General features: G+C 44.8%; 1 protein-coding gene across 1 annotated transcript; it reads right to left on the reverse strand.

Annotated features, from left to right (window-relative positions):
- Positions 1-1,108: 1,108 nt before the first annotated feature.
- NR1I2 (nuclear receptor subfamily 1 group I member 2) lies at positions 1,109-27,992 on the reverse strand. The gene is given in 9 exon segments (XM_073617513.1): positions 1,109-3,285; positions 4,245-4,350; positions 7,848-7,964; positions 9,685-9,830; positions 11,404-11,543; positions 12,031-12,218; positions 16,476-16,606; positions 27,676-27,764; positions 27,766-27,992. Coding segments are annotated over 9 exon segments (1,170 nt in total). The 5' UTR covers positions 27,871-27,992; the 3' UTR covers positions 1,109-3,137.

Consider the following 27,992-nt stretch of genomic DNA (forward strand, 5'->3'; position numbering starts at 1 on the left):
CTCATTAGTTGGGAAGATGATGGGTATTGAGAAACAGGGGGATCCAAACCTTAACGTTAACAAAAACCTTAATCCCAAAGCTGATCCTAATCTTAATTCAGATCATAACCTTTATCCCAACCCTGACTTTAACCTTGATCCCGAAGCGGACCCAAATGCAAATCCCAACTTTAAATCCAATGATGCTCCCGAGCTTCATTCTAATGTGGACTCCTAACCTTTATGCTAATGCTAACTCTAGAATCAGCATTGGGATCAAGGTTATGGTTAGCTTTAGGATAAAGGTTAGGATCAACTTTGGAAATGAGGTTAGGGTCAGCTTTAATATCAAAGTTAGGGTCAGCTTTGGGATCAAAGTAAGCTTTACTGTTGGGATCTAGGTTATGGTCAGCAATAAAAGTCAACGTTAGGGTCAGCATTGGGATCAAGGAATAGAGTTAGCTTGAGGATAAACATTAGGGGTCAGCATTGGGATCAAGGTTAGGATCAGCTTTGGGATTTAGGTTAGGGTCAGCTTTAATATCAAAGCTAGGGTCAGCTTTGGGATCAAGGTAAGATTTAGTGTTGGGATCTAGGTTATGGTCAGCAAGAAGAAGGCCAGTTTCACATGGGCTTCATTCAGCTTGTAAAAGAACAGTGCGAACAGCAAGCTTCGACAAAGCATTTGCAGAGCTTTCAGCAAGCCTTGTTGAAGCTTTTAAAGTACCATTTAGCTCCAGTTTGTAAAAGTTGTATACAGATCGTAATGGGAGTACTGATTGCCACTTTAAGTAAGCTGCTAGCATGCTTCAGCAATTCTTGAAGCTTGTTGAAGGCCTGCTGAAGCCTCCTTAAAGCTTGCCTAAAGTGGCAATCAGCACTCCCTTTGGGATCTGTGTTCAACATTTACAAACTGGAGCTGAATGGTAATTTTAAAGCTTTAACAAATCTTGCTGAAAGCTCTGTGAATGCTTTGTCGAATCTTGCTGCTCGCACTACTCTTATACAAGCTGAAGCCTATGGGAAACTGGCCTTCTTTTTGACTATAACCTAGATCCCAACACTAACTCTTACCTAGATCCCAAAGCTGACCCTAACTTTGATCCAAAAGCTCATCCTAACCTTTATCCTAAAGCCAACCCTCAATCTTGATCCCAATGCTGGTCATAATCTTAAAGGGGTTGTCACTGACCGGCCACCCAGCCCCCTCCCCTAATTCCCACACCGGAGATGTGCTCTTCCCCTCTGGATGCTGGACTCAGGAGTGCGCCCGCAAGGTAACCCCCCGGGAAAGCGCTTCTCCTAGGGGGTTATTCGATGTGGGAGGAGCTATCAGCGCCGCCGGGGGGGGGCCCCAAAAGTCGAGGAACGGGGCCACTCTGTGCAAAACAAACTGCACAGTGGAGGTTAGTATGACATGTTTGTTATTAAGAAAAAAAAACCCAAAAAAACTTAGCTTTTCAATCACCTTAAATAAAAATGCTGACCCTAACCTTCATCCCAAAGTTGACCCTAAACCTTTGATTGTCACAAAGCCATGTAATCTTTATATCATCACTCATCTGGTGATCACATGGCTTAGTTAGGAAACATAGCCCCATAAATTGTTCTTTTGTCAAGCATATCTCAACTAAGCAGCCAGGATGGTGAAATTGGTGGCCAATTTTAGCAAACATACTGGCCATTTAAAAGGCAAAATCAAAGTTAGCTCAATCACTTCGCTCATCACAAATGAACAGAAAATGCCTTGATTAAGGCTACAGCAGCATGGAGTGTTATGGTGATGTACGCTGCTGTTTAGCCAAAACTTTATGGATAGGCCCCATCATACATTGCCAAGTCCGGTAAGTGGCTGATATTGCGTCCTTTATATCAACTGTCTGCGCTTATGAGCTTTTCAGAAGAAGGTCAGCAAAACGTAGAGAACATACAATATCCCTACCTGGCACAGGTTTCCACTAATGTGGCCACTTAAAATTTTTCTCTTCCATTAAAGTACGTGTACAGCCATCTAAGGGTGAAATGGATTGGCTGAAGTGGATATTGTAGATCTATATCCATCCACCCATTTAACATAGGACCTGCTCAGCTCCTGCATCTGAGAGGCCATACAGTGAACATGGACAATCATTCAGAAGCATCCACGGCTTCTTTTAGAAGATTCCTGGCTGTCATCTCTATCCTCATTCTTTACAGAAACCTAAGGAACCTGTTGGGGCTGATCTTTAGCTCCAGAACCACTGTTATGTTGATCCTCGTGCATTAACACTTTTAGTCACTGCTCTAGAATGAGGTGAAGGTAAAGGATGAAGGTGACAGACATCTGGTTTTCCAGGCTAAGGTTGCAGCACTTTGGTTTTTGGCATGAGGGGCTCACTTTAAAATTGTTAGGTTGGTTGAACCCTAAACATAAGCAAAGTCATGCCGGAGACACAGAGGGTTCACAGGAGACTGGTCCCCTAAAAAGTCATAAGTTCTTGTGTCCCTGGGCCGCCATTAGAAATCATGGGGTCCCATACAGCCTGACAGGGCCTGCTGCCCACAAGCCCTGCCGGGCCTTTCTAATGACCAGATGGGGCTCAAACCCTATACAGGAGTACTGCCTGTACCTCCCTCGTCAGTGGTTTATGTCACATTATCGGCAGGCGGTTGTAGCTTATCTTGTGTCTTGGCTGATGTCACCAGAGAAGCCAGTAGCTTACAGGCCATGAGATGACCATGGACGGTTCCCATAGATACAGCATCTTGTGATTGGCACATTCTGTTTCCCTGATAAGCGATTGTCCTGAGGTCAGAGTTGCTGGTCCATGTAGTGTTCACAACAGCAACAAAAAGGGGGAACAATTGGAGAAGGAGGATATGAATTCACATTCAGGGGAGTTTCCAATACCCGTTTTGTTTTCGGAAGGGAGCAGTCTCAGTCTAGAGCAGTGATGGCGAACCTTGGCACCCCAGATGTTTTGGAACTACATTTCCCATGATGCTCAACTACACTGCACAGTGCATGAGCATCATGGGAAATGTAGTTCCAAAACATCTGGGGTGCCAAGGTTTGCCATCACTGGTCTAGAGGGACATTTAGTGTCTCAGGTAACCAGTAGCTTACTTGCACTGGTTCCTAACCTGTCCCCAAAAATAAGCCGCGTCAGTGTGTTGGTTCATTCATCGTTCACTTTGCTGAAGACCTCCAGCAGGAGAGGCGTGTAGCCTGGCTGGATGTCCCAAATGTGGAGGACCTGCTTGCTGTGCTCATCACTCACTGTACGCATTTCCGTCAGGCACTCCATGATCTTCGCAAACAGAAACCTGCAAATGGCAAAAGCCGATTACATTTTATATACAAAGCAACAAAAGTAAATTCTGCCCCTTCTGTTTGTCCTGGAGTCCATTGTGACTTGCTACAACGTTACAACCTGATCATTGAGGGAGAGGAAACTAAAAGGATATGCTTCCTCCTGCCTGCAGCAGACTAATGACATCATCGCAGCTAAGGCATAGGCACTAACTGGAGCTCAAGGACATCTTGGTAATGATAAAAGGTGGAGCTGTATGGTGATACTGATCTTGAGACAAAATTAGGAATGTATTGACATGCCTGAAGTAATAGTCAGGAGAATTTCACTTGTCTTGATCCATCATGGCATTTTTAGTGCAGCTCATACAGAGCAGTAGGACACACCTGGCTCCATAGACATAGGGCCAGCCTTTGGTGACACCCAGTACAATTGTAAAAAATGGCTTTTCCCAGTAAATAATAAAAAAGGGAAACAGCACAAGGAATCCTCTTTGCCAGATTTGTAACGATTCCAGAAGAAAAGGAGTGTCATGATAACATAGGCTGACTTATAGATCCTGTATGTGCCTAAAAAAAAAAAAAAAAAAAAAAGAATCCTGCAGTTGTTCACATCCCTCCTTACTCCTGTTATTTTATGCTGCTCTGTGCACTTGGGAGCTGGGATAGGAGCATGTTCGGAGGAGTACAAGTACAGGCAGAGGACAGGCAGAGGACAGGCAGAGGACAAAGCAGAAACAATTAGGCCTCAAGGGCCAGAAGTCACCCCCCTGTCCTTTCCATACAAAATGGAAAATATCAACTTTGGACAGAACTGGTGAGACCAGCACAAAATTCTGGATGATATAGACTTTGGTGACTAGTTAAGGAAAAGCACATCTACTATAAAGCCCTTTATTATTAGGTGGAAGAGGTGGGGGACACACTTGTGCGACCACCGCTGCAATATATGGATCTCCATGAACATGCTTACCTGTACTCCTGAGATTGCCGCTCGGCCTCTATGTGCGACATCAGCGTCAATGCTAAATGCTCCTGGATCCTATCAATGTTTTCTCGGTCGGTGACACCGGGGCGATCTGCAACACACAATTGGAAAGGCCACTGTAGGACCCACGTCACATGGAACACAGAGGAATGCGATCAGCTGATGATGGAAGATAAAGACTGCAATGTGTGTGGGGAGACCGGAGATCAGGCAGCAGGATATATTCTCAGCCTGAGGCACTTGGTAACCCTACATCAAGGAGGCAAAACAGAGATCTGTGTGATCTTCTGAGCAGTGGCAGATCGTGGCGAGCTCAACACGGGAACTGAGGAAAAGAAGGAAGAGAAGAAGGAGGGGGACGTCTGCGTTTAAGGTACATTTTCGTAATGGAAATCTGGAGCTGGATGTTTGTTTTTCAGGCTTCAGGTCTTGGAACTAATTACCCCTCACTTATCACCCTTACCCAACAACCTTTCTCTCCCCATTCAACCTACAGTCAGGTCCATAAATATTGGGTCATTGACAAAATTCTAATCTTTTTGGCTCTATACACCACCACAATGGATTTTAAATGAAAGGAACAAGATGTGCTTTAACTGCAGCCTTTCAGCTTTCATTTGAGGGTATTTACATCCAAATCAGGTGAACGGTGTAGGAATTACAGCAGTTTGTATATGTGCCTCCCACTTTTTAAGGGACCAAAAGTAATAGGACAACTGGCTGCTCAGCTGTTCCATGGCCAGGTGTATGTTATTCCCTCATTATCCCAGTTACAACGAGCAGATAAAAGGTCCAGAGTTCATTTCAAGTGTGCTATTTGCATTTGGAATCTGTTGCTGTCAACTCTCAATATGAGATCCAAAGAGCTGTCACTATCAGTGAAGCAAGCCATCATTAGGCTGAAAAAACAAAACAAACCCGTCAGAGAGATAGCAAAAACAACATCAGGTGTGGCCAAATCAACTGTTTGGAACATCCTTAAAAAGAAAGAACGCACCGGTGAGCTCAGCAACACCAAAAGACCTGGAAGACCACGGAAAACAACTGTGGTAGATGACCAAAGAGTTATTTCCCTGGTGAAGAAAACACCCTTCACAACAGTTGGCCAGATCAAGAACACACTCCAGGAGGTAGGTGTATGTGTGTCAAAGTCAACAATCAAGAGAAGACTTCACCAGAGTGAATACAGAGGGTTCACCACAAGATGTAAACCATTGGTGAGCCTCAAAAACAGGAAGGCCAGATTAGAGTTTGTCAAACATCTAAAAAAGCCCTCACGGTTCTGGAACAACATCCTATGGACAGATGAGACCAAGATCAACTTGTACCAGAGTGATGGGAAGAGAAGAGTATGGAGAAGGAAAGGAACTGCTCATGATCCAAAGCATACCACCTCATCAGTGAAGCATGGTGGTGGTAGTGTCATGGCGTGGGCATGTATGGCTGCCAATGGAACTGGTTCTCTTGTATTTATTGATGATGTGACTGCTGACAAAAGCAGCAGGATGAATTCTGAAGTGTTTCGGACAATATTATCTGCTCATATTCAGCAAAATGCTTCAGAACTCATTGGACGGCGCATCACAGTGCAGATGGACAATGACCCGAAGCATGCTGAAGTGCAATGTTATGCAATGGCCAAGTCAATCACCTGACCTGAATCCGATTGAGCATGCATTTCACTTGCTGAAGACAAAACTGAAGGGAAAATGCCCCAAGAACAAGCAGGAACTGAAGACAGTTGCAGTAGAGGCCTGGCAGAGCATCACCAGGGATGAAACCCAGCGTCTGGTGATGTATATGCGTTCCAGACTTCAGCCTGTAATTGACTGCAAAGGATTTGCAACCAAGTATTAGAAAGTGAAAGTTGGATGGATGATTGTTAATCTGTCCCATTACTTTTAGTCCCTTAAAAAGTGGGAGGCACATATACAAACTGTTGTAATTCCTACACCGTTCACCTGATTTGGATGTAAATACCCTCAAATTAAAGCTGAAAGTCTGTAGTTAAAGCACATCTTGTTTGTTTCATTTCAAATCCATTGTGTTGGTGTATAGCACCAAAGAGATTAGAATTGTGTCGATGTCCCAATATTTATGGACCTGACTGTATTACTGAACCAACCTTGGAATATAAACCCTTAACCCAAAACACCCATCAGAGTGTTGTTAGCTTCAGGTCAGAGTGAGCATGGCAGTGAGGGCATGGATGATGAATTTGGGCTGCTCAGTGGCAAAAGAGGGGCAAATTGCAGTGAGGGATGGAATCATGAATATGGGGTGGTCAGTGGTAGAGGAGGGGGAAAATGCAGTTGAGGCACGGATGATGGATATGTTGTGGTCTGTGGTAGAGAAAGGGCACTTGGTGCTGAGGGCACAGAAGGTGGATATTGTTTGGGCAATGGCAGAGGAGGGAATGTGGCATGAGGGCATGGATGGTGGATAGGAGTTAGCCAGTTGTAGAGAAGGGGCGCATGGCATTGATGGTGAATATGGGGGTGATCAGTGGTAGGCGAGAGGCAGATGGCAGTGAGGGTCAGTTGTAGAGAAGGGGCGCACGGCAGTGATTGTGTACATGGGGGTGGTCAGTGGTAGGTGAGGGGCAGTGATGGTGTATATTGGGTGGTCATTGATAGGTGAAAGGCAGCGATGGTGGATATGGGGTGGTCAGTGGTAGGCAAGGGGCAGTGATTGTGTATATGGGGTGGTCATTGGTAGGTGAGGGGCAGTGATTGTGTATATGGGGTGGTCATTGGTAGGTGAGGGGCAGTGATTGTGTATATGGGGTGGTCATAGGTAGGTGAAAGGCAGCGATGGTGGATATGGGGTGGTCAGTGGTAGGCAAGGGGCAGTGATTGTGTATATGGGGTGGTCATAGGTAGGTGAGGGGCAGTGATTGTGTATATGGGGTGGTCATAGGTAGGTGAGGGGCAGCGATTGTGTATATGGGGTGGTCAGTGGTAGGCAAAGGGCTGTGATGGTGGATCTGGGGTGGTCAGTGGTAGACAAGGGGCAGCGATGGTGGATATGGGGTGGTAGGCAAGGGGCAGTGATTGTGTATATCACCGCTACCAATGACGCAAGCCGTACTCTATCATGCCACAGAGGGCCATAATTTTGTATGGTTAGGCTATGGTTCCCATGTACGCAGATCCGCATGCTAGGAGCGTTAATGCAGTCGCCATGAGGTGACCAGTCTCTTGGTGAGGCATAAAAGATCATCCCCAAAAGAGCAAACAGATCTGCTGTGTCCACGGGAAGGTTTCCGCAGCCAATGGTCTTCAACCAAGGTCTGTATGTGCGAACACGCTCGCACGAGCGTAGCACAGCAAAATGGACCCCGGGGGACATCTGACAACAAACATTAATAAAAACGTCCACAACAGTGGTCAGTGGTAGAGGAGAGGCACATGGCTGTGAGGGATAGCAGAGAGAACATGTAAAAAAAACAAAAAAAAAAACGTATCGGTGAAGAAGACAGGTGGGGAGGAGTCTAACATGAAAAACAGAACAATGCCTGACACAAGCACATAGTATAAAAAGATGAGAAGAGGATACAGGAAGCAGTGCATCTGCCTCTGCCAGTACCGGAGGAGAACAGACAGATGGCCTGCATTAGTGCATATTCCTCCATGTTCAGGTTGAGCTTCTTCAGCATACAGTGAAATCTGATCAGCGGCTCCAGGAAGATTTGGCGGAATCCAGCTGGAGGGAGACAGAGGGGAAAAAAAAAAAAAATCAATGGAGATTTAAAGTGGCACTCCAGTCAAAGATTAGAATAGATGTTAAAGTATATGTAAACCCTCACCTTGTAAAATATTCAGTTTAAAATTAGAAATGAAAGGCAGTCCCCTACTCCGGCTAATTGTAAATTATTAGGATGAGGCGCGTATAGAACTCGATCTATGCCTCACTGAAGAGGCAGAACGTACATTACGCTGGGCCCGCCAGAAATGGTATGCCAAAGCCAACAGACCCAACTCAATGCTGGCCAACAGGCTGCGCACCTTTACCCCAAAACACAACCCTATCACTCTTCGCACTAGACATAATGTCCTCACAGGTAACCCATTGAAAGTGTTGGAAGAATTTAGGCACCGCCTCACCAACCTCTACAAGGCCTCCACTCAGCCTCCTACTCAAGACCTGACATCCTTCCTGACATTGCCTAAACTGTCCAATACACACACTTCATTGATGGACCAAGACATTCAGTTAACAGAAGTATTACAGGGCATGAAAGAACTGAAAGTAGGCAAACGTCCAGGCCCGGATGGCTTCACAGCCCTTTACTATAGGAAGTTAGCAGACGTCTTAGCCCCCCATTTAACGACTATGTTCAATGCAGTAAAAGATGGCCATGCACTCACCCCTAACCTCTTAACCGCCAATATTGTTATGATTCCAAAACCCGACCGTGACCATTCGTCTTGGACCAATTTCAGGCCCATCTCACTTAATAATGTAGACATTAAAATATTGACCAAGATCTTGGCCAATCGTTTAAACTCCTTCTCACCACGCCTGGTCAAAAAGGACAAGGTGGGGTTCGTTCCGGGGCGACAAGCTGGAGACGCTATTACACGTATAATACAACTTCAGCACATAGCAGGTCTATAGCAACTATGTTACTGTCTCTTGACATGAACAAGGCCTTCAACACTTTGTCCTGGCCTTACCTGACGACGGTACTCCGCCACTATTTATTTATTTATTTATTTCTTTCAGGTACTTATATAGCGCCGTCAATTTACGCAGCGCTTTACATATACATTGTACATTCACATCAGTCCCTACCCTCAAGGAGCTTACAATCTACAGTCCCTAACTCACATTCATATACTAGGGACAATTTAGACAGGATCCAATTAACCTACCAGCATGTCTTTGGAGTGTGGGAGGAAACCGGAGTACCCGGAGGAAACCCACGCAGGCACAGGGAGAACATGCAAACTCCAGGCAGGTAGTGTCATGGGTGGGATTCGAACCAGCGACCCTTCTTACTGCTAGGTGAAAGTGCTATCCACTACACCACTGTGCCGCCCTTCGGATCGTCATTCTTGCAATGGGTAATGGCACTACATGACTCCCCCCAGGCTAAGGTCAAATATTATGGTTTCGAATCAGCCCCCTTTTCCATCAGGAGGGGAACCCGGCAAGGCTGCCCACTCTCCCCACTTCTATTTATTTCGGCCATGGAACCGTTGGCAGAGGCGATCCGATCTCACCCAGACACAACTGGTGCTGAGCAGCAGCCACATATCAGGAGTATAAAATGCTGGGTTTAAATATTCTTAAAAATGTAGATAATTTGGCTATACAGGAGGAAGATGACAAGAATCTCTGAACAGTGCTCAGAGCTGGGCCCCCCACAGGGTCCCCCCCAGAACATTTTCTCATTTTACTGTTACAAACTTTCACGCACCCAGCGCCATGTCCCGGAGGTTGTACGTGATCTTGCCGCACTCCCAGCTACACGTCCTTGTGTTAAATACGGTGTTGAACCGGATTATGGCCATCTCAAGCGCACTGCCCTTCAGGAGTGCAATCTGATCCTCGATGGACAGAGTCCTAGAAAGAGAGAGAACAGCATTAAATCCCTCTGCAGGACCACAGAGCCCCCCCTGGAGGTGAGCAATCGGGTGACTGGGGACACTTCAATAGCTGGGTAAGCCTCCACAGCTACAATATCTTAACCACTTAAGGGCCGAGCCTCTTTTTTAGATGTGTCATTTACAAGTTAAAAACAGTTTTGTGTTTTTTTTGCTAGAAAATTACTTAGAAAGAAAAAAAAAAAAAAAAAAGTATAATGTTTGGGTTTCTAACACCCTAGAGAATAAAATGGCGGTCATTGCAATACTTTCTGTCACACCGTATTTGCGCAGCGGTCGTACAAGCACACTTTTTTTTTTAATTAAAAAAAAAAAAAATAAGACAACAGTAAAGTTACCCCAATATTTCTTTTATATTGTGAAAGATGATGTTACGCCGAGTAAATTGATGCCCAACATGTCACGCTTCAAAATTGCACCCGCTCGTGGAATGGCGACAAACTTTTACCCTTAAAAAATCTCCATGGGCGACGTTTAAAAAAAAATTCTACAGGTTGCATGTTTCGAGTTACAGAGGAGGTCTAGGGCTAGAATTATTGCTCTCGCTCTACCAATCGCGGCGATACCTCACATGTGTGGTTTGAACACCGTTCTCATATGTGGGCCCTACTCATGTATGCGTTCGCTTCTGCGAGCTCGGCGGGACGGGGCGCGTTTAAAAAAATTTTCTAATTTTTTTTACCTTTTAATTTTTACACTTTTTAAAAAAATAAATAAATAAATAAAAATTGTGTCACTTTTATTCCTATTACAAGGAATGTAAAACATCCCTTGTAATAGAAAAAAAAGCATGACAGGACCTCTTAAATATGAGATCTGGGGTAAAAAAAAACCTCAGATCTCATATTTAAACAAAAATGCAATAAAAAAAAAAAAAAAAAAAAAAAAAAAAAGGGTGTCATTAAAAAAAAAAAGATTAAAAAAACAAAATAAAAAAAATGGCCCTTTAACAGCTATGGGCAGAAGTGACGTTTTGACGTCGCTTCCGCCCTGCAATGTCATGGAGACGGGTGGGGGCCATCTTCCCCCTCACTTGTGTCTATGCCCAGCCGCAGAGAGGACCGGATCGCCTCCGCCGCTGCCGACAGCTCCGGTAAGCGGTGAAGGGCACCGAAGTGCGGCGGGAGGGGGCCCCCCCCCCTCTTCCACCGCCGATAGTGATCTTGCGCCGAATCCGCCGCAGAGACCACTTTTATTTTGTAGCGGCTGAACATGAGGATACCGGGGTTATGGCAGCTAGCTGCTGCCATAACAGCGATATCTGAACTCAAAGTAAGGATGTATATCGGTGCGCGGCGGTCCGGAAGTGGTTAAAGGTGGAATATTTCGATACCACAGTCACACACGATTATTATTATACATTTATATAGCTCTGGCATATACCGCAGTGCTGTACAGAGATCACTAAGCCAGTCACATCAGTCTCTGTACCAGAGGAGCTTACGCTCCAATACCCCCACATTCACATACTAATACCATCATGCATTTATATAGCTCTGACATATACCGCAGTGCTGTACAGAGAACAGTACCTGAAGTTAGGGACGATTTTGGCAAAGCTGATGACTCCCTCAATCACATAGGTGACGAGGTCGGAGATATGAGGTAACATGGTAAAGACGTTGGAGGAATGCTGAGAGAAGTCTGTGAGGTTCACGTGCCGTCTGACTGGCTGGAAGATATAAAAAACGGGTTATGGAGGCAGAGGAGGAAAGAGCTAGATGATGCTGGATGTCCTCCAGCCAGGCAGGATTCTGACTTGCTGCAGCTTCTAATGCATATGGCGAGAAGCTCACAGCGTGCAGTGAAAGCAGAGTCAGCCAATTGGAGTCCAGGAGAGGAGCCGGTACAACCTGGTTACATTGTTTACTAATTTTGTAACATTTAAAAAGGGATCTATCAGGACAAAAATATAGGAGGATTGTATTGCAGATCTTTCCTTCAAGGTTCCAGTTCCAGAGCCATCACTGTGATCCTGCTGAACTGAAAGAAACTAGGAGGACGACACACGTTCAGACATGTAAGACTCCACAGTCTGATTGACATGACAGCCAGAGACCCGGAGAGAAATGAGGACAGCCTTGGAACCGTTACAGGGAAAACCAAGTCAGCAATCCTCCCCCTTCTACCTTCGATCGCCATCACATGACCTCACATACCCGAAAATTGTTGAAATGGGCGAAGTTGGAATCAAAGGTCATCTTCTGGGCTTCGGCGAGCTGCTCCACCAGCAATCTCTGCTCCTCCGTCAGGCCGGGATTGGGGGAGGTGCTCTGAAACTGCACCAATCTCCGTTTCTTCTTAATGAGCGCCCGCCGGATCTTCACCGCCTCGTCCGACATGATCACTGCCGACCAAAAGACAAAAAATGTGAGAAGTCCGACCTTCCAGAGACTCGGAGCTCAGAATCTGAGATCTACTAATTACAAAACAGCAAAGATCTGATTGCAGGTGTGGAAATAAGGGATAACTTAGGTAACAGTGATCACAGAGTAATTACATTCACCATAAATCATAGGAAAAAGGAAGCACCGGGGCAAGTGCAAGAACACTAAACTTCAAAAAAGAGCCAACTTTTCTAAACTGCGCTCCATACCACAAGATATTCAACGGGTTCAAGTTCTAAAAATATTGAATACTGGAGGAAAAAATGGGAGTTGTTTAAGAACATATTTAACCTTTTCGCTGCCAGAACCTTTTTTTTGCACATCATTTTAGGCCTGAAGATTACACAAAACATTATAGATTTTCTGAAAGCAGACACCCTAGAGCAGGGATCTCCAAACTACGGCCCTCCAGCTGTTTGCGGAACTACACGTCCCATGAGGCATTGTAAAACCCTGACATTTACAGACATGACTAAACATGATGGGAATTGTTGTTCCTGGACAACTGGAGGGACAAAGTTTGGAGACCCCTGCCCTAGAGAATAAAATAGTAGTAGTTTCGCAAAATTTCAGAAAAAAAAACAAAAAACAAAAAAAAAAAAACACTAAAAGTGAATTTTAAGGCAAACAAACGCAATAAACTATCCACATGTTTGGTAAAATATAAAAGATGAGGTTGCACCGAGTAAATAGATATCCAACATGCCAAACCTCAGATTTGTGTGGGCTTGTGAAACGGGGACAAACTTCAGTACCCTATATTTTCTATAGGTGATGCTTCAAAAGCCCCCTTTAGGTCACATTGGCTTAGTGGGGATTTTATGTGCATGGGTGTAAATTTGTTTGCAATTTAAAAAAACTTTTTGGTTTAACTTTTTTGTTCCCATCAAATAGGAGAGTCCCCTATGTGATGATTTTTTTTGGTGGCAGCTACTCTCATGTGAGTTGCAGGGTCTAAAAGACCCTGCATGTCACCGCTGGCCTCAACTTGCATTGCAATACATTTCTTCCCGGCTATGCTGGCTGGGGAAAGGGAATGCTTCCACCTGACAGGCAGAAGTCTTCTTCTCAGTTTTACACCCAATTTACGTTGTCCGCAGCCATTGGATTGTGTGTGAACCCCCCCCCCCCGCTGTATGATGCACGGACCTGGCAGCGAAAGTGTTAAATTGCGGTATTAGCCAGTGTATTCCAATGGGCAGCAAATATAAGGAAAAAAAAAAAAAAAAAAAAAAAGAGCCAGGGTTAAACTTCAGCGTAAAAAGGCATCTAAAAAGAGAAAATAAATGGCCTTTAAAAACGATAATGCCAAGGGGTCATCAACGGCATTCCAACACTACAAGGAATGCAATAAGAAATGTAAAAAAGCGATCAGGGCAGCTAAAATAGACCATGAGAGGCACGTATTGGAAGCGAGTGAACAAAAAAAAAAAAAAATACCTCAAATTTTTAGATTATTAGTAAGAAAGCGAGGTCAGAACCTATTGGCCCCATGAAGGATGATCAGAAGTTGGTTACAAATGATGAGGAGAAGGCAACTGTACGAAATGCTTTCTTCTCCCCAGTTTTTACAAAAGCAAATAGAGGAGGAGTATAAACAACCACAACTGTATCTTTATTAACACAACACGGAATGTACCCTTGTGGCTAAAAGAAAAAAAAAGAAGAAAAAAGGGGGGAGTTAAAAAAAAAAAAAAATGTAAAACACAAATAAATCACCAGAACCAGAGGACTTGCACCCACGAGTCCTCAAAGAACTTAGCCAAGTTATAGCCAGACCATTCTTCCAAATTTTTAAGGACAGGTTAGTGACAGGAATAGTACCAGCTGATTCACGAAGAGCCCACCAAGATATGTATACCTGGTAACTACAGGCCAGTCAGCCTAACATCAATAGTAGGTAAATTTATTAGAGAGACCACATCCAGGAATTTGTCATATGAAAACAGTATCATTAGTAGTAATCAGCATGGATTTATGAAAGGTAATTCTTGCCAGACCAATCTGCTAACATTCTATGAGGAAGCAAGCTGCCATCTAGATAAAAAGGTAGGCCTGCGGATGTGGTGTATCTGGATTTTTCCAAAGCATTCGATACAGTTCCCCATAAATGCTTAATGTACAAATTGAAGGCGGTTGGCATGGACCATTGGGTATGTACTGTATATTTTTAGTAAGAAAGCGATGTCAGAGCATATTGGCCCCCATGAAGGTTGATCAGGGGGAAGTTGGTATAACAACCATGACTGTATTGTTAGAAACACAACACGGAATGTAACCTTGTGGCTAAAAGAAGCCAGAGTCTAAATAAAAAAAGGACTTGAAAGAAGCAGAACACAAATAAATCACCAGGATTAGATGACTTACACCCAAGAGTCCTCAAATAACTTAGTCAAGTCATAGCCAGACCATTTTTCCTAAATTATTAAAAAGGACAGCTTAGTGACTAGAATAGTACAAGCTGATTAGCGAAAAGCCAACGTGGTACCAATATTTTAAAAAAGGGGCAAGATTTGAATATCTGGTAACTACAGGCCAGTCAGCCTAACATCAATAGTATGTAAATTTTTGGAGGAGATGATAATGGACCATATCCAGGAATTTTTCATATGAAAATAGTGTAGTAATCAACATGGATTTATTAAAGATCATTCTTGTCAGACCAATCTGTTAACATTCTATGAGGAAGTGAGCTGCCATCTAGATAAAAGGTAGGCCTGTGGGTGTGGTGTATCTGGATTTTGCCAAAGCATTCAATACACGGTTCCAAATAAAGGCTCAAAATGTACAGATTGAAGGCTGTTGCTATGGACCATAGGGTACCTGTTATAGGGGCACATTCAAAGGTTGGTGATAAATGGCAAGTGCTCAGACTGGTCCGGAGTGGTAAGTGGCGTCACCCAAGGGTCTGTCTTGGGACCAATTCGGTTTGATTTATTCATATATGATATAGAGGTTAGAGCTGCACGATTCTGGCTAAAATGAGAATCACGATTTTTTTGCTTAGAGGATAGATCACGATTCTCTCACGATTCTCGCGGCGTAACATCATCTTTCACATTAAAACAAAAAAAATTGCGCTAACTTTACTGTTTCTTTTTTTTATTTATTGAAGTGTATTTTTTCCCAAAAAATTGCATTTGAAAGACCGCTGGGCAAATACAGTGCGACATAAAATATTGCAGCAATTGCCATTTTATTCCATATTATAATTATATATATATATATATATATATATATATATATATATATATATATATATATATATATATATATATATATTTTATATTTATATATTTTATCTCTAATGTTTGGGGGTTCCAAGTAATTTTTTTTAGCAAAAAATATTGATTTTAACTTAAGAAAGAAGTGTCAGAAAAAGATTTAGACTTTAAGTGGTTAAACTTCCTGCATTTACACGTTGTTTAAAGCTTGGCAGATTGCCCAGGTTATTTGTTTACACAGAGAAGTTTATCCCTTTGATCTAAGAAGGAAGTTAGATACAATGTTTCAAGTTCTAAACTTGGCAGAATGCCTGGATGTTTTCTTTTGACAGCTGAGTGAGCAGATAATCTCTCCACTTGTTTATATGAAAGAATCGTCAAACTCAGCAGGAGAGATCGTCAGGGGAGGTGAATCGAGATCACGATTTTTTAACGATTAATTGTGCAGCTCTAATAGAGGTCGGTATAAGTAGCTTGATCTCAGGGTTTGCTGACAATACAAAGCTGAGCAGGGCAATAAGTTCGCAGTAGTGAAGCTGGTTCACTGAAGGCTTCTCCTTTAAATAACAAGTCAGTGAGGGCAGCTTCCTTTTTAATTTTTACAGGCTCACTTTAAAAGGGAGTTTCCACTTTACAAGCAGTCTCCCCCGCTCAAACCACTGGCATACAGCTGCCCTTGAAAAAAATCCAGCGCAAAGCGGAGGGGCACAGACACAAACTACTGTAGGGAAATCTCATTGTGGGAGGGGCATAGACACAAACTACTGCAGGGAAATCTCACCATTGTGGGAGGGGCATAGACACAAACTACTGCAGGGAAATCTCACCATAGTGGGAGGGGCAGAGACACAAACTACTGCAGGAAATCGCATTATTGTGGGAGGGGCAGAGACACAAACTACTACAGGTAACAGGAAGTAAATTTAAATCTCCCCTGGCAGATCACAGATGCTTTTGGCTGCAGTTATGTATCACCAGCTCTCCTCCACTTACACTCCTTCCTCATCCCGATGTCCAGGCACTTCTTCAGTCGGCAGGCCTGGCAGTGACGTCGGTTGTTTCGGTTAATGACGCAGGAGTTCTGGAAAGGACAACTGAGACGCAAATTCCTCTTCATCGCCCGCCTGCAGGGGGGGAGCAAAGAAAAAAAATTTTTTTTTTTTAGTTAGCAATCACTAGGACAATGACTTGTGATTTACTGGGACGTACACCAGAGTTCCCCTTCAAACGCAAATTTTTTTGGTCAAATTTTAATTCTTTGGAGTGTGCATAAGAAGATAACCCGATTGTCCATGTAGCTGTATATTGTTTTATTTTACAAATCATTTTTTAATACAAAGCGCACCCCTGCCCCTTCCTGCTCCCTTTCGACTGCCTCTAAGTGAAAAGACATGCAACTCTATATCTGTATACCCCCACCCCCATAGGAAAAAAAAAAAAAAAAAAAAGCAATTTGTGTTGGTAAAAAGAGAAGGCCACCTTTGAGTGCACCACCTGCTGGCAGTAAGTAAGTTACATTGGTGAGAACAGATATCTGGATTCAAGTGCGCCCCCTGCTGGCTGTAAGAAAAGTTGTGTTGGTGGAAACGGAAGACCAGACTTGAGTGCACCCCCTGCTGTCTTTGAGCAAGTTATGTTGGTGGGAACAGAAGACCAATTTTGAGTGTCCCGCCTGCAAGTTACGTTGGTGGGGCTCTGACTTGCTGCAGCTCCTAATGCACATTATGAGAAGTTCACAGTGTGTAGTGAAATTAGAGGAAGTAATTTTAGTCAAGGAGAGGACAACTGCGCAAGACTGGAGGGAAGTCTATCCTTCTATTACAGTGAGGGGGAAAAGTATTTGATCCCCTGCTGATTTTTGTATGTTTGCCCACTGACAAAGAAATGATCAGTCTATAATTTTAATGGGTCGGTTTATTTTAACAGTGAGAGACAGAATAACGAAAATATCCAGAAAGACGCATTTCAAAAAAGCTATAAATGGATTTGCATTTTAATGAGTGAAAATAAGTATTTGACCCCTTCTTAAAACATGACTTAGTACTTGGTGGCAAAACCCTTGTTGGCAATCACCGAGGTCAGACGTTTCTTGTAGTTGGCCACCAGGTTTGCACACATCTCAGGAGGGATTTTGTCCCACTCCTCTTTGCAGATCCTCTCCAAGTTTTGTGACTTGAACCTACAGCTTCCTCCACATTTTTTCTATGGGATTAAGGTCTGGAGACTGGCTAGGGCCACTCCAGGACCTTAACGTTCTTCTTGAGCCACTCTTTTGTTGCCTTGGTGGTATGTTTTGGGTCATTGTCATGCTGGAATACCCATCCACGACCCATTTTTATTGCCCTGGCTGAGGGAAGGAGGTTCTCACCCAAGATTTGATAGTACATGGCCCCGTCAATCGTCCCTTTGATGCAGTGAAGTTGTCCTGTCCCCTTAGCAGAAAAACACCCCCAAAGCATAATGTTTCCACCTCCATGTTTGACCGTGGGGATGGTGTTCTTGGGGTCATAGGCAGCATTCCTCCTCCTCCTCCTCCAAAACACGGTGAATCGAGTTGATGCCAAAGAGCTCGATTTTGGTCTCCTCTGACCACAACACTTTCTCCCAGTTCTCCTCTGAATCATTCAGATGTTCATCAGCAAACTTCAGACGGGCCTCTACATGTGATTTCTTGAGCAGGGGGACCTTGCGGGCGCTGACCGTTCTCATGATCACTGAACCTCCACGAGGTGAGATCTTCCATGGAGCCCCAGACCGAGGAAGATTAACAGTTATTTTGTGTTTCTTCCATTTGAGAATAATCGCCCCAACTGTTGTCACCCTCTCACCAAGCTGCTTGGCGATGGTCTTGTAGCCCCATTCCAGCCTTGTGTAGGTCTACAATCTTGTCCCCGACATCCTTGGACAGCTCTTTGGTCTTGGCCATGGTGGAGAGATTGGAATCTGATTGATTGTTTGCTTCTGTGGACAGGTGTCTATTTTATACAGGTAAAAAGCTGAGATTAGGAGCACTCCCTTTAAGAGAGTGCTCCTAATCTCAGCCCGTTACCTGTATAGAAGACACCTGGGAGACAGAAATATTGCCGATTGATAGGGGATCAAATACTTATTTCACTCATTAAAATGCAAATCATTTTTTAAGTTTTTTGAAATGCGTTTTTCTGGATAGGTTTTTCTCTCACTGTTATAATAAACCGACCAATAAAATTAGAGACTGATCATTTCTTTGTCAGCGGCAAACCTACAAAATCAGCAGGGGATCAAATACTCACTCCCCCCCCCCCCCTCACTGTATATAAAGTAGAAAATACATCTTTCTTGTATACATTCTCTGTACAATTTTAGTATTCATGTGAAGGATACAAGTTATACAATATCGGCAGTGTGTGGAGGCGACGCTCAGATCCGCGGCAATGTGTGATGTGAATAGTCAAGGCCAGGCATGTAGTAAACAAGGACACTGAGTCCCTGTACAGCGCGCATCCTTCATCCCGGGATTGCGTCCGTTAATGCCGGAATAATAAGGCATTCGGAGTCTCACAACCGCTCCCTGGAACGGCTTGGCTTTGACCTGGCGCACTTTCGGTTTCTGCGCTCTGTGTGGCTTCGGATGTGGAAACGCTTTCAAAGAATTTCTTTGTGGCCGTCACGATTTTAATTGAAGGATGAAACAAGATACAATGTTGGGGAACATTCATAGAGGAGGAGGGCGAGCGGGTGTAAAGAACTAAGAGAGCAGAGAGCACATGGGAGGCGGATCACACATGCCGGCGTTTACTGGGGAACTTGGAGTAGAAATAGGAAGCAGCACAAAGACCATAGACAACAGGGCAAAAATGTATCACAGCACAGATAAATAGTCCCAATAGGGCACAGCAAAGAGAGATACTACCCAAGGCAGTACTACGAATATGGCAAAGCAAGGGGCGATGATCCCCCAGGCAGTAATATGGTACAGCAAAGGGGACAGGGACTCATGCTTAGGATGCCCGATGGCCTGAGTCTGCCGGTCAGGTGGTCTGGGCGATGGGTGGCTTATTCCAGAAGGTCCATAGAGTCAGAGAGTCTTGAGAGATCAGACTGTAACATTGTAACTTTGTAGAGGGGAGTCCAGAGATCAGATTGTAACATTGTAACTGTGTAGAGGAGCCCAGAGATCAGACTGTAACATTGTAACTTTGTAGAGGGGAGTCCAGAGATCAGACTGTAACATTGTAACTTTGTAGAGGGGAGTCCAGAGATCAGACTGTAACATTGTAACTTTGCAGGTACTTACAGTGATTGTATTTTTTTACATTTCTTATAATGATTGCAAAGCTGCATTCATTTGTGCATTTTGTATCTAGCTGTAGTCCAGCTTTAAAAAAAAAAAACATATTTATATCTGGACAATATTCTGATATGTCAGCCCAGCGTGCTGGGAAATGTCTGAGGCAGACAGCTGGTGACACGGTACATTCTTCTAGATCAGCAGAATTTTACTGATAAATATGCACCAAGGGAAAAGATTACAATTTGACCAATAGCGTTCAATAGCCCTATAAAACGTACTTGATGAAGGGAAACAGTGAAACTGGATCAGAGTCTGTATGTTCAATCTGAGAACCCTTACTGGTCACCTTGTCACACCAGGTTGTGGAGTGAAGATACATTAAATACATTGTTTAGGTATTCCATTTACACTAATAGATAGTTTAGGACCGCACCTATTTCAGTTGTCGCTTTCGTCCAGAAACTGATCAAAAACTGTGGGCAGTAGACTTCTGTGGACCAGCCTTTATCAACCAGGGTTCCTTCAGAGGTTGGAAGGTGGCCTTGCTGTCAATGAGACAATGAGAGGGAGCACCTTTTCCATGAACCCTACTGACCACCAATGGCAAGGGATCATACTCCCACTAACCACCAATGGCAAGGGATCATACTCCCACTAACCACCAATGGCAAGGGATCATACTCCCACTAACCACCAATGGCAAGGGATCATACTCCCACTAACCACCAATGGCAAGGGATCATACTCCCACTAACCACCAATGGAAGGGGGCCCTTTTTTAATAACCCTTAATGGAAGAGGCCCCTTCTCCCGCTGGCCACCAACAGAAGGGGGCCCTTCTCCCGCTGGCCACCAACAGAAGGGGGCCCTTCTCCCGCTGGCCACCAACAGAAGGGGGCCCTTCTCCCGCTGGCCACCAACAGAAGGGGGCCCTTCTCCCGCTGATTACTAATAAAAAGGATCTCATCTTGCTGATCACCAATGAAAGGTGGTCCTTTGCCCAAGGACCCCCAATGGACAGGGTCCCTTCTTATACTGACCACCAATGGAAGGGGGCCCTTCTCCCACTGGCCACCAATATTGGGGTTACCCGAGACCTAACATTATTTCAAGGTTTCCTCCATGGTAAAAGGCTGCTGGACTGTTTAATCTCAACCAGCCTGTTTGGCCCTGAGACTCAATGGCTCTATAAGTGGTGGTTGGTTAGGGAGGGGGGGCTACCAACATGGATCTCATGCCAGTGATACAGTTGGCAATTTTGCTGACACTTTTGAAATTTAAAATCAGCCAACACCCCCCGCACTCTAGTCCATACGGCTTCAATCACATCCCAGTTTCGGGTAACCAGAGGATTACACTTGTAGAAATTGATGGAAATACCTTGGCTGGCATTGTTGGGGCTTTGACCAATTATTTCTAGCAGAGTTTAGAAAACTGGGAAATAAATGAGACTGGGAGTCCCTGAAATCAAGAGAAAGTCACCAAATCCCCAGGTGTACTGCTGATGGCTGTTCTATAGGATGAGAATAATTCTAGGGCCACAATGGAGTGCTGGCTCCCTATTGGGGGTTGTCAAAGACAACAGTAAAAACCCACAAGGTGGTCACCCCAGGTGCTCCTCCATTCACTGCCTGGAATAATTAGCCTTCCATTAATGAGAGGGATAATGAGACTTGAGCTCTTGGCGGTGTAGAAGTAATGTGGACTATAAGCAGCTCTTCCAGGAACCTTTAGTCAGGAATGTACACTCACGTTCATTAAAAGCCAAGAGCTTTTCAACCTTATTGAAGTGTTCTATTGAATTAGTGCACTTTCTGCAGAAGTCACTCCAGTCAGAGTGGAGTTATCTTGGTCACTGAGCAACCGGCCTCCTTGTTAGGTAACCAGGGAATATAATAGAGGACTGACACAATGAGAGCCGAAGAGGCCAATACCTGGAAGAAGAGGCAGGAAGTTCGCAAAATGGTTCTGACAAGGCCACCTGACTCTCTTCACATTGACAACAGCTCAAAACTGCCATTTCTAAAAAGGTTAATTGAGAGTCAAAATTATAAAAAACGTTTCTAGTTTCTAGGACCTTCTAGAAACACAGAACAAACGTCAGTGATCTCCCTCCCCAAACACGGCTACAAAAGGTTACAAGATCACCATCATCAATTCTGTAACAATTTTATATGTTAAAAAGTAACAAAAAGCAACAAGACAGAGAGAGAGCTTCCAGGAGTTCTGAGACTTGGATCAAACCTCAGAGCTCCAATCCAATCTTCCAACCCAGCTCCGAGCTCCAATCCAATCTTCCAACCCAGCTCCGAGCTCCAATCCAATCTTCCAACCCAGCTCCGAACTACAATCCAATCTTCCAACCCATCTCAGAGCTCCAATCCAATCTTCCAACCCATCTCAGAGCTCCAATCCAATCTTCCAACCCAGCTCCGAGCTCCAATCCAATCTTCCAACCCAGCTCCGAGCTCCAATCCAATCTTCCAACCCAGCTCCGAGCTCCAATCCAATCTTCCAACCCAGCTCCGAGCTCCAATCCAATCTTCCAACCCAGCTCCGAGCTCCAATCCAATCTTCCAACCCAGCTCCGAGCTCCAATCCAATCTTCCAACCCAGCTCCGAGCTCCAATCCAATCTTCCAACCCAGCTCCGAGCTCCAATCCAATCTTCCAACACAGCTCCGAGCTCCAATCCAATCTTCCAACCCAGCTCCGAGCTCCAATCCAATCTTCCAACCCAGCTCCGAGCTCCAATCCAATCTTCCAACCCAGCTCCGAGCTCCAATCCAATCTTCCAACCCAGCTCCGAGCTCCAATCCAATCTTCCAACCCAGCTCAGAGCTCCAATCCAATCTTCCAACCCAGCTCCGAGCTCCAATCCAATCTTCCAAAACAGCTCAGAGCTCCAATCCAATCTTCCAACCCAGCCCAGAGCTAAAACCTGATCTTCCAACCCAGCTCCGAGCTAAAACCTGATCTTCCAACTCAGCTCTGAACACATTGCACATTTATGGTCCTGTATGACCACATTTCTAAATCTTTTTAGTCCCGACACAATAAGTAGGCAAAATCTGGAACGCTCAGAGAAATATACCAAATTCAACTTTTCTGCTCTTGATGTGCATCAGGATACTGCATACACCGATCAGCCATAGCTTTATGACCACTGACAGGTAAAGCAAACAACACTGATTGTCTTGGCATCTGAAAGCGGGGGGGGGGGGGATAACTTAGGCAGCAAGGGAACATGTTGTCCCTGAAGTTGATGTACACTCACTGGCCACTTTATTACATACACCTGCTAAATTGCTTGGTAAAACAAATTGATCATCAGCCAATCACATGGCAGCAACTCAATGCATTTAGGCATCTAGACGTGGGGAAGATGACTTGCTGAAGTTCAAACTTGAGCATCAGAATGGGGAAGAAAAGGGGATTTAAGTGACTTTGAATGTGGCATGGTTGTTGGTGCCAGACGGGCTGGTCTGAGTATTATCAAAAACTGCAGATCTACTGGGATTTTCACGCACAACCATCCCTAGGAATTACAGAGAATGGTAGGAAAAAGAGAAAATATCCAGTACAGTGCATTGTTGATATCAGAGGAGAATGGTCAGACTGGTTCCAGGTGATAGAAAGGCAACAGTAACTCAAATAACCACTCGTTACATCCAAGGTATGCAGAATACCATCTCTGAACACACAACACATCCAACCTTGAAGCAGATGGGCTACAGGAGCAGAAGACCACACCGGGTGCCACTCCTGTCAGCTAAGAACAGGAAACTGAGGCTACAATTCGCACAGGATCACCAAAATTGGACAATAACGACCAAAACATTGCCTGATCTGACGAGTCTGGATTTCAGCTGCGACATCCAGATGGTGGGGTTAGAATTTGGTGCGTGGACCCATCCTGCCTTGTATCACCGGTTCAGGCTGGTGGTGGGGGTGTAATGGGGTATCTCTGGTTCAGGCTGGTGGTAGGGGTGTAATGGGGTATCTCTGGTTCAGGCTGGTGGTAGGGGTGTAATGGTGGGGAGGGTATTTTCTTGGCACACTTTGGGTCCCTTAGTATCAATTGAGCATCATTTAAACATCACAGACTACCTGAGTATTGTTGCTGACCATGTCCATCCCTTTATGACTACAGTGTCCCCATCTTCTGATGGCTCCTTCCAGCAGGATAATGCACCATGTCACAAAGCTCCAATCATCTCACCACTGGACAATGAGGTCCCTGTACTCCAATGGCCTCCACACTCACCACATCTCATCCAATAGAGCACCTTTGCAGCCAACAAATTGTCAAAACTGTGTGATGTTATCAGGTCACTATGGAGCAAAATCTCTGAGGAATGTTTCCAACACCTTGTTGTATCTATGCCAAGAAGAATGAAGGCAAAAGGGGGTCCAACCCGGTACTAGCAAGGTGTACCTAATAAAGTGGCTGGTGAGTGTATATACGTATGGTCGGTAATCAGGTGGTTTTTAACTTGTCCACCCAGTTGAGAAAGAAGCTGAAGAGTCAAATCTCGTTCCTGACCTACGTCTGACCTGAACGGGAGGTTTTCTCATTATAACCACCACAATCCTCCGCCTGAGCGGTCACATCCTGGAAGCTGTCATTGTTTCTGATACCTCTGAGCACCTGTTCCAGCTGGACCCACACACTCCCGCAGAGTGCGATTCCCAGATATGGATGGTGATCACACTGACAGCACAGTATCGAGGATTGCAGTACCGGGGTCGGAGGAGTCTGAACACTGACATTCCGGAAAAAAAAAAAAAAAAAAAAAAAACACGAATGCCGTCCCTTTACCGAATAACACCAAAAGGATATTATAACGAATTAGAGATCCTAGAAAAGGAATGCAATATTCAAAAATCAGAGTGCTTTGTGGAGCATTAGGGAGCACACTTTGCAGCGGCACATTCACCCCCAGCTGCTCCCCCCCCTTGTGCACCCCCCCACCTTGTCTTCCAGGCACTGATATCCCCCCCCCCCCCCCCGGGGGCCCGGGACCCACATGGCAGGTGCTGCCAAGGCGGAGGGGGAGGGAGACCAGCAAGCGTCCAATCACTAATCTCCCCAAGCGCATAAGAACCTGGGAGTGAGGAGGGATTTCGTCACTTCCAGGTTCGTCTGTCGCTTTCCCCAGGAAAGAAGCTAATGGACGGCTATTTGAGCTCCATTAGCTTCAGTAGAGGACAGAGGAGACATCAGGGGGGGGTCTAAGGCTTGGTTCACGCCTACAGGTACAACTGAGCAAGCGCACTTGCGTTTCCGTGTACTTTCAGCGCATTGCGTGTAGGGCAGCCTATTCATTTCAACGCAGGAGAAACGCATAAAAAAAAAAAAAAAAAAAAAAAAAAAAAAGGAAGTATTCTAACCCTTTTCCAAAAGCATGCAGCACCAAACTACCTAGGGCTGCAGCACCATGCAGTTTGGTGCAGGTTTGAAGATGCATGGGGTTAGGGTGCCATTACCACTTAATGCCACTGTAACTATGCTGCAGCGTAATTGCGATAAAATGCAGACAAGCTGCATTTTATCGCAGCGCACTGTACATAATCGTGTGGCACGGTACAGCAGCACATAGTGCTGCTGTACAGCACCATGAATGAAGTATATGTTTTGTACACTTCAAATAAAGTTAGTCCAAAAAAAAAAATTATGATGCGCCGATTTGTGCGCCACACTGCCCCCTAGTGCAGTTAAGAGCGGAGAGCTGCTGGACAGGTAAAGCGCTCTGGCAACTGTCCGTGAACCCAGCCTAATAGGAACCTGATGTCTCTATAAAAAAGCTATAAACAGAAAAAAAAAAAAAGAACATAAATTATATATATATATATATATATATATATATATATATATATATATATATATACACATATATACACACATACACATACACACACACACACACACACACACACATATATAGCCAGGGTTGTCGGGAAGAGGCCCTTGTCCTCATCAACATGGGGACAAGGCCCCCTCCCCCAAAGCACCCCCCCCCCCCCCCCATGTTGAGGGCATGCGGCCTGGTACGGTTCAGGGGGGGGGGGGTGCTCGCTCGTCCCCACCCCTTTTCCTGACCGGCCGGGCTGCGTGCTCGGATCGGGGTCTGGTATGGACTTTGGGGGGACCCCACGCAGTTTTTTCGGCGTAGGGGGTTCCCCTTAAAATCCATACCAGACCAGGCTCGCAAGATGTCAATCTCGCCGATAAAAGCAGCGAGATAGACTTCCTTTTCTAGTCCCGTTGTACCCGAGTCACACTCAAAATGAACGGACTTGTTCGTGTGTGGGCAAGTCCGTTCATTCGGAAAGTCCACCGTAACTCCGGCGAAAGCCCATCGGGAAGACAGGCGGACCTAGCCTGCCGGAAAGTCCAGTCGTGTGTAGGCAAGTCCGTCCATTCAGAAAGTACGGCGGTAGTCCGCCGTAAAGTCCGGCGGGAAGAACGTCGGACCTAGTTTCACAGAAAGTCAGGTCGTGTGTACCCGGCGTAAGAAGACCATCCTTACAGTCAAGCACGGTGGTGGAAACATGATGCTTTGGGGCTGTTTCTCTGTTAAAGGTACAGGCCAATTTTGCCGCATTGAGGGGCCAATGGACGGGGCCATGTATTGTAAAATCTTGGATGAGAATCTTCTCCCCTCAGCCAGAACACTGAAGATGGGTCGTGGATGGGTTTTCCAGCATGACAATGACCCAAAACATACCACCTAGGCAACAAAGGAGTGGCTCAAGAAGAAGCACATTAAGGTCATGGAGTGACCTAGCCAGTCTCCAGAACTTGATCCCATAGAACATTTAAGGGAGCTGAAACTTCGAGTTGCCAAGCGACAGCCAAGAAACTAAGGATTTAGCGAAGATCTGTAAAGAAGAGTGGACCAAAATCCCCCATGAGATGTGTGCAAACCTGGTCACCATCTACAAGAAACGTCTGACCTCTGTGATTGCCAACAAGGGTTTCTCCACCAACTACTAAGTCATGTTTTGCTTGGGGGATCAAATACTTATTTTACTCACTGAACTGCAACTCCATCTATAACATTTGTATCATGTATTTTTTCTGGATTTTTGGTTGATATTCTGGCTCAATCATTTAAAATACACCTATGATAAAAATTATAGACACTTTATTTCTTTGCAAGTGGGAAAATTTACAAAATCTGCAGGGGATCAAATAATTAATTTTCCCCCACTGTACTATGAAGAACTTACTGATATACTAATACTAATATTTCTGAGAGAGACTGTAATGTCTTAAATTATTCTCAGTTCTCTCAGCTGAAGACAAGTAAATCCTGGAATACAGTTCAAGTAACACTGTACTTCTTCAATGCAGTTCTCAAACAAGAGAAATGTGCATTTCTGTCACTAGGGGGCACTGCAGGGGAAAGGCTCCAGTTTAGTTTGTTTGCTCCATCTTGTACCTCCTACAGTTGGGCGATTGTTGGGATGCAGTAGATGATAGTTTGTCTTCTCGGGCCTTAACTGACGGGTAAGAGGGCACATTTATCCGACAAATTAGTTCATCGTTATAACCTTTAAATTATTCCTATTAATGTGCATGCAGTTTTAGGGTTTAACGTGTTTGGTATCCATTTACTCGGCACAACCTCATCTTTTATATTTTAGCAAAAAAAAAAAAATAAAAATATCGGGTAATAAATTGTGTTTGTGTGACCCAGAATTAACTTTTTTACTGAAAGTGTGTGCTTGATAAACTGTTGCTGTGATTTTGTGCGACATAAAAACTTGGAAACACAGCTGTTTTATTCTCCAGGGTCTCTGTTGTCAGAAAACATAAGATATGGGGGCTTACCTAAATCTTCAAGCCTAAAATTATTATTAAAATTATTATTTTTTTTATGTGGGTATGGGGCAGTATATCCAGAGCACCCACCTGAAGAAGCCTTTGCAGCCCTCGCAGGTCATGGCGTTGAAGTGGTAGCCGGTGGCCTTGTCCCCGCAGGCGCGGCAGATTTTCGGGCTCGCCGTCGTCATCATCATCATCATCGTCGTCCCCGGTTCCGGGGCTGTTGGAAGTTTCTTCTTCCTCGTCTTCCTCCAGTACGACGGTTCTCTGCTCCAGGGACATGGCTGGGCGGTGGAGGCCGGGGTCCCCGGGACCGCCACTTCTCGTCCGGAGAGTGCGACTTCCTCCTACGCACGGTGAAGTGGCAAAGGATAACCAGGGTGTCAGTGCGAAGACTGCGGAGT

This window comes from Aquarana catesbeiana, linkage group LG02 (genome assembly GCF_042186555.1).
Source record: "Aquarana catesbeiana isolate 2022-GZ linkage group LG02, ASM4218655v1, whole genome shotgun sequence".
NCBI classification, from domain to species: domain Eukaryota; kingdom Metazoa; phylum Chordata; class Amphibia; order Anura; family Ranidae; genus Aquarana; species Aquarana catesbeiana.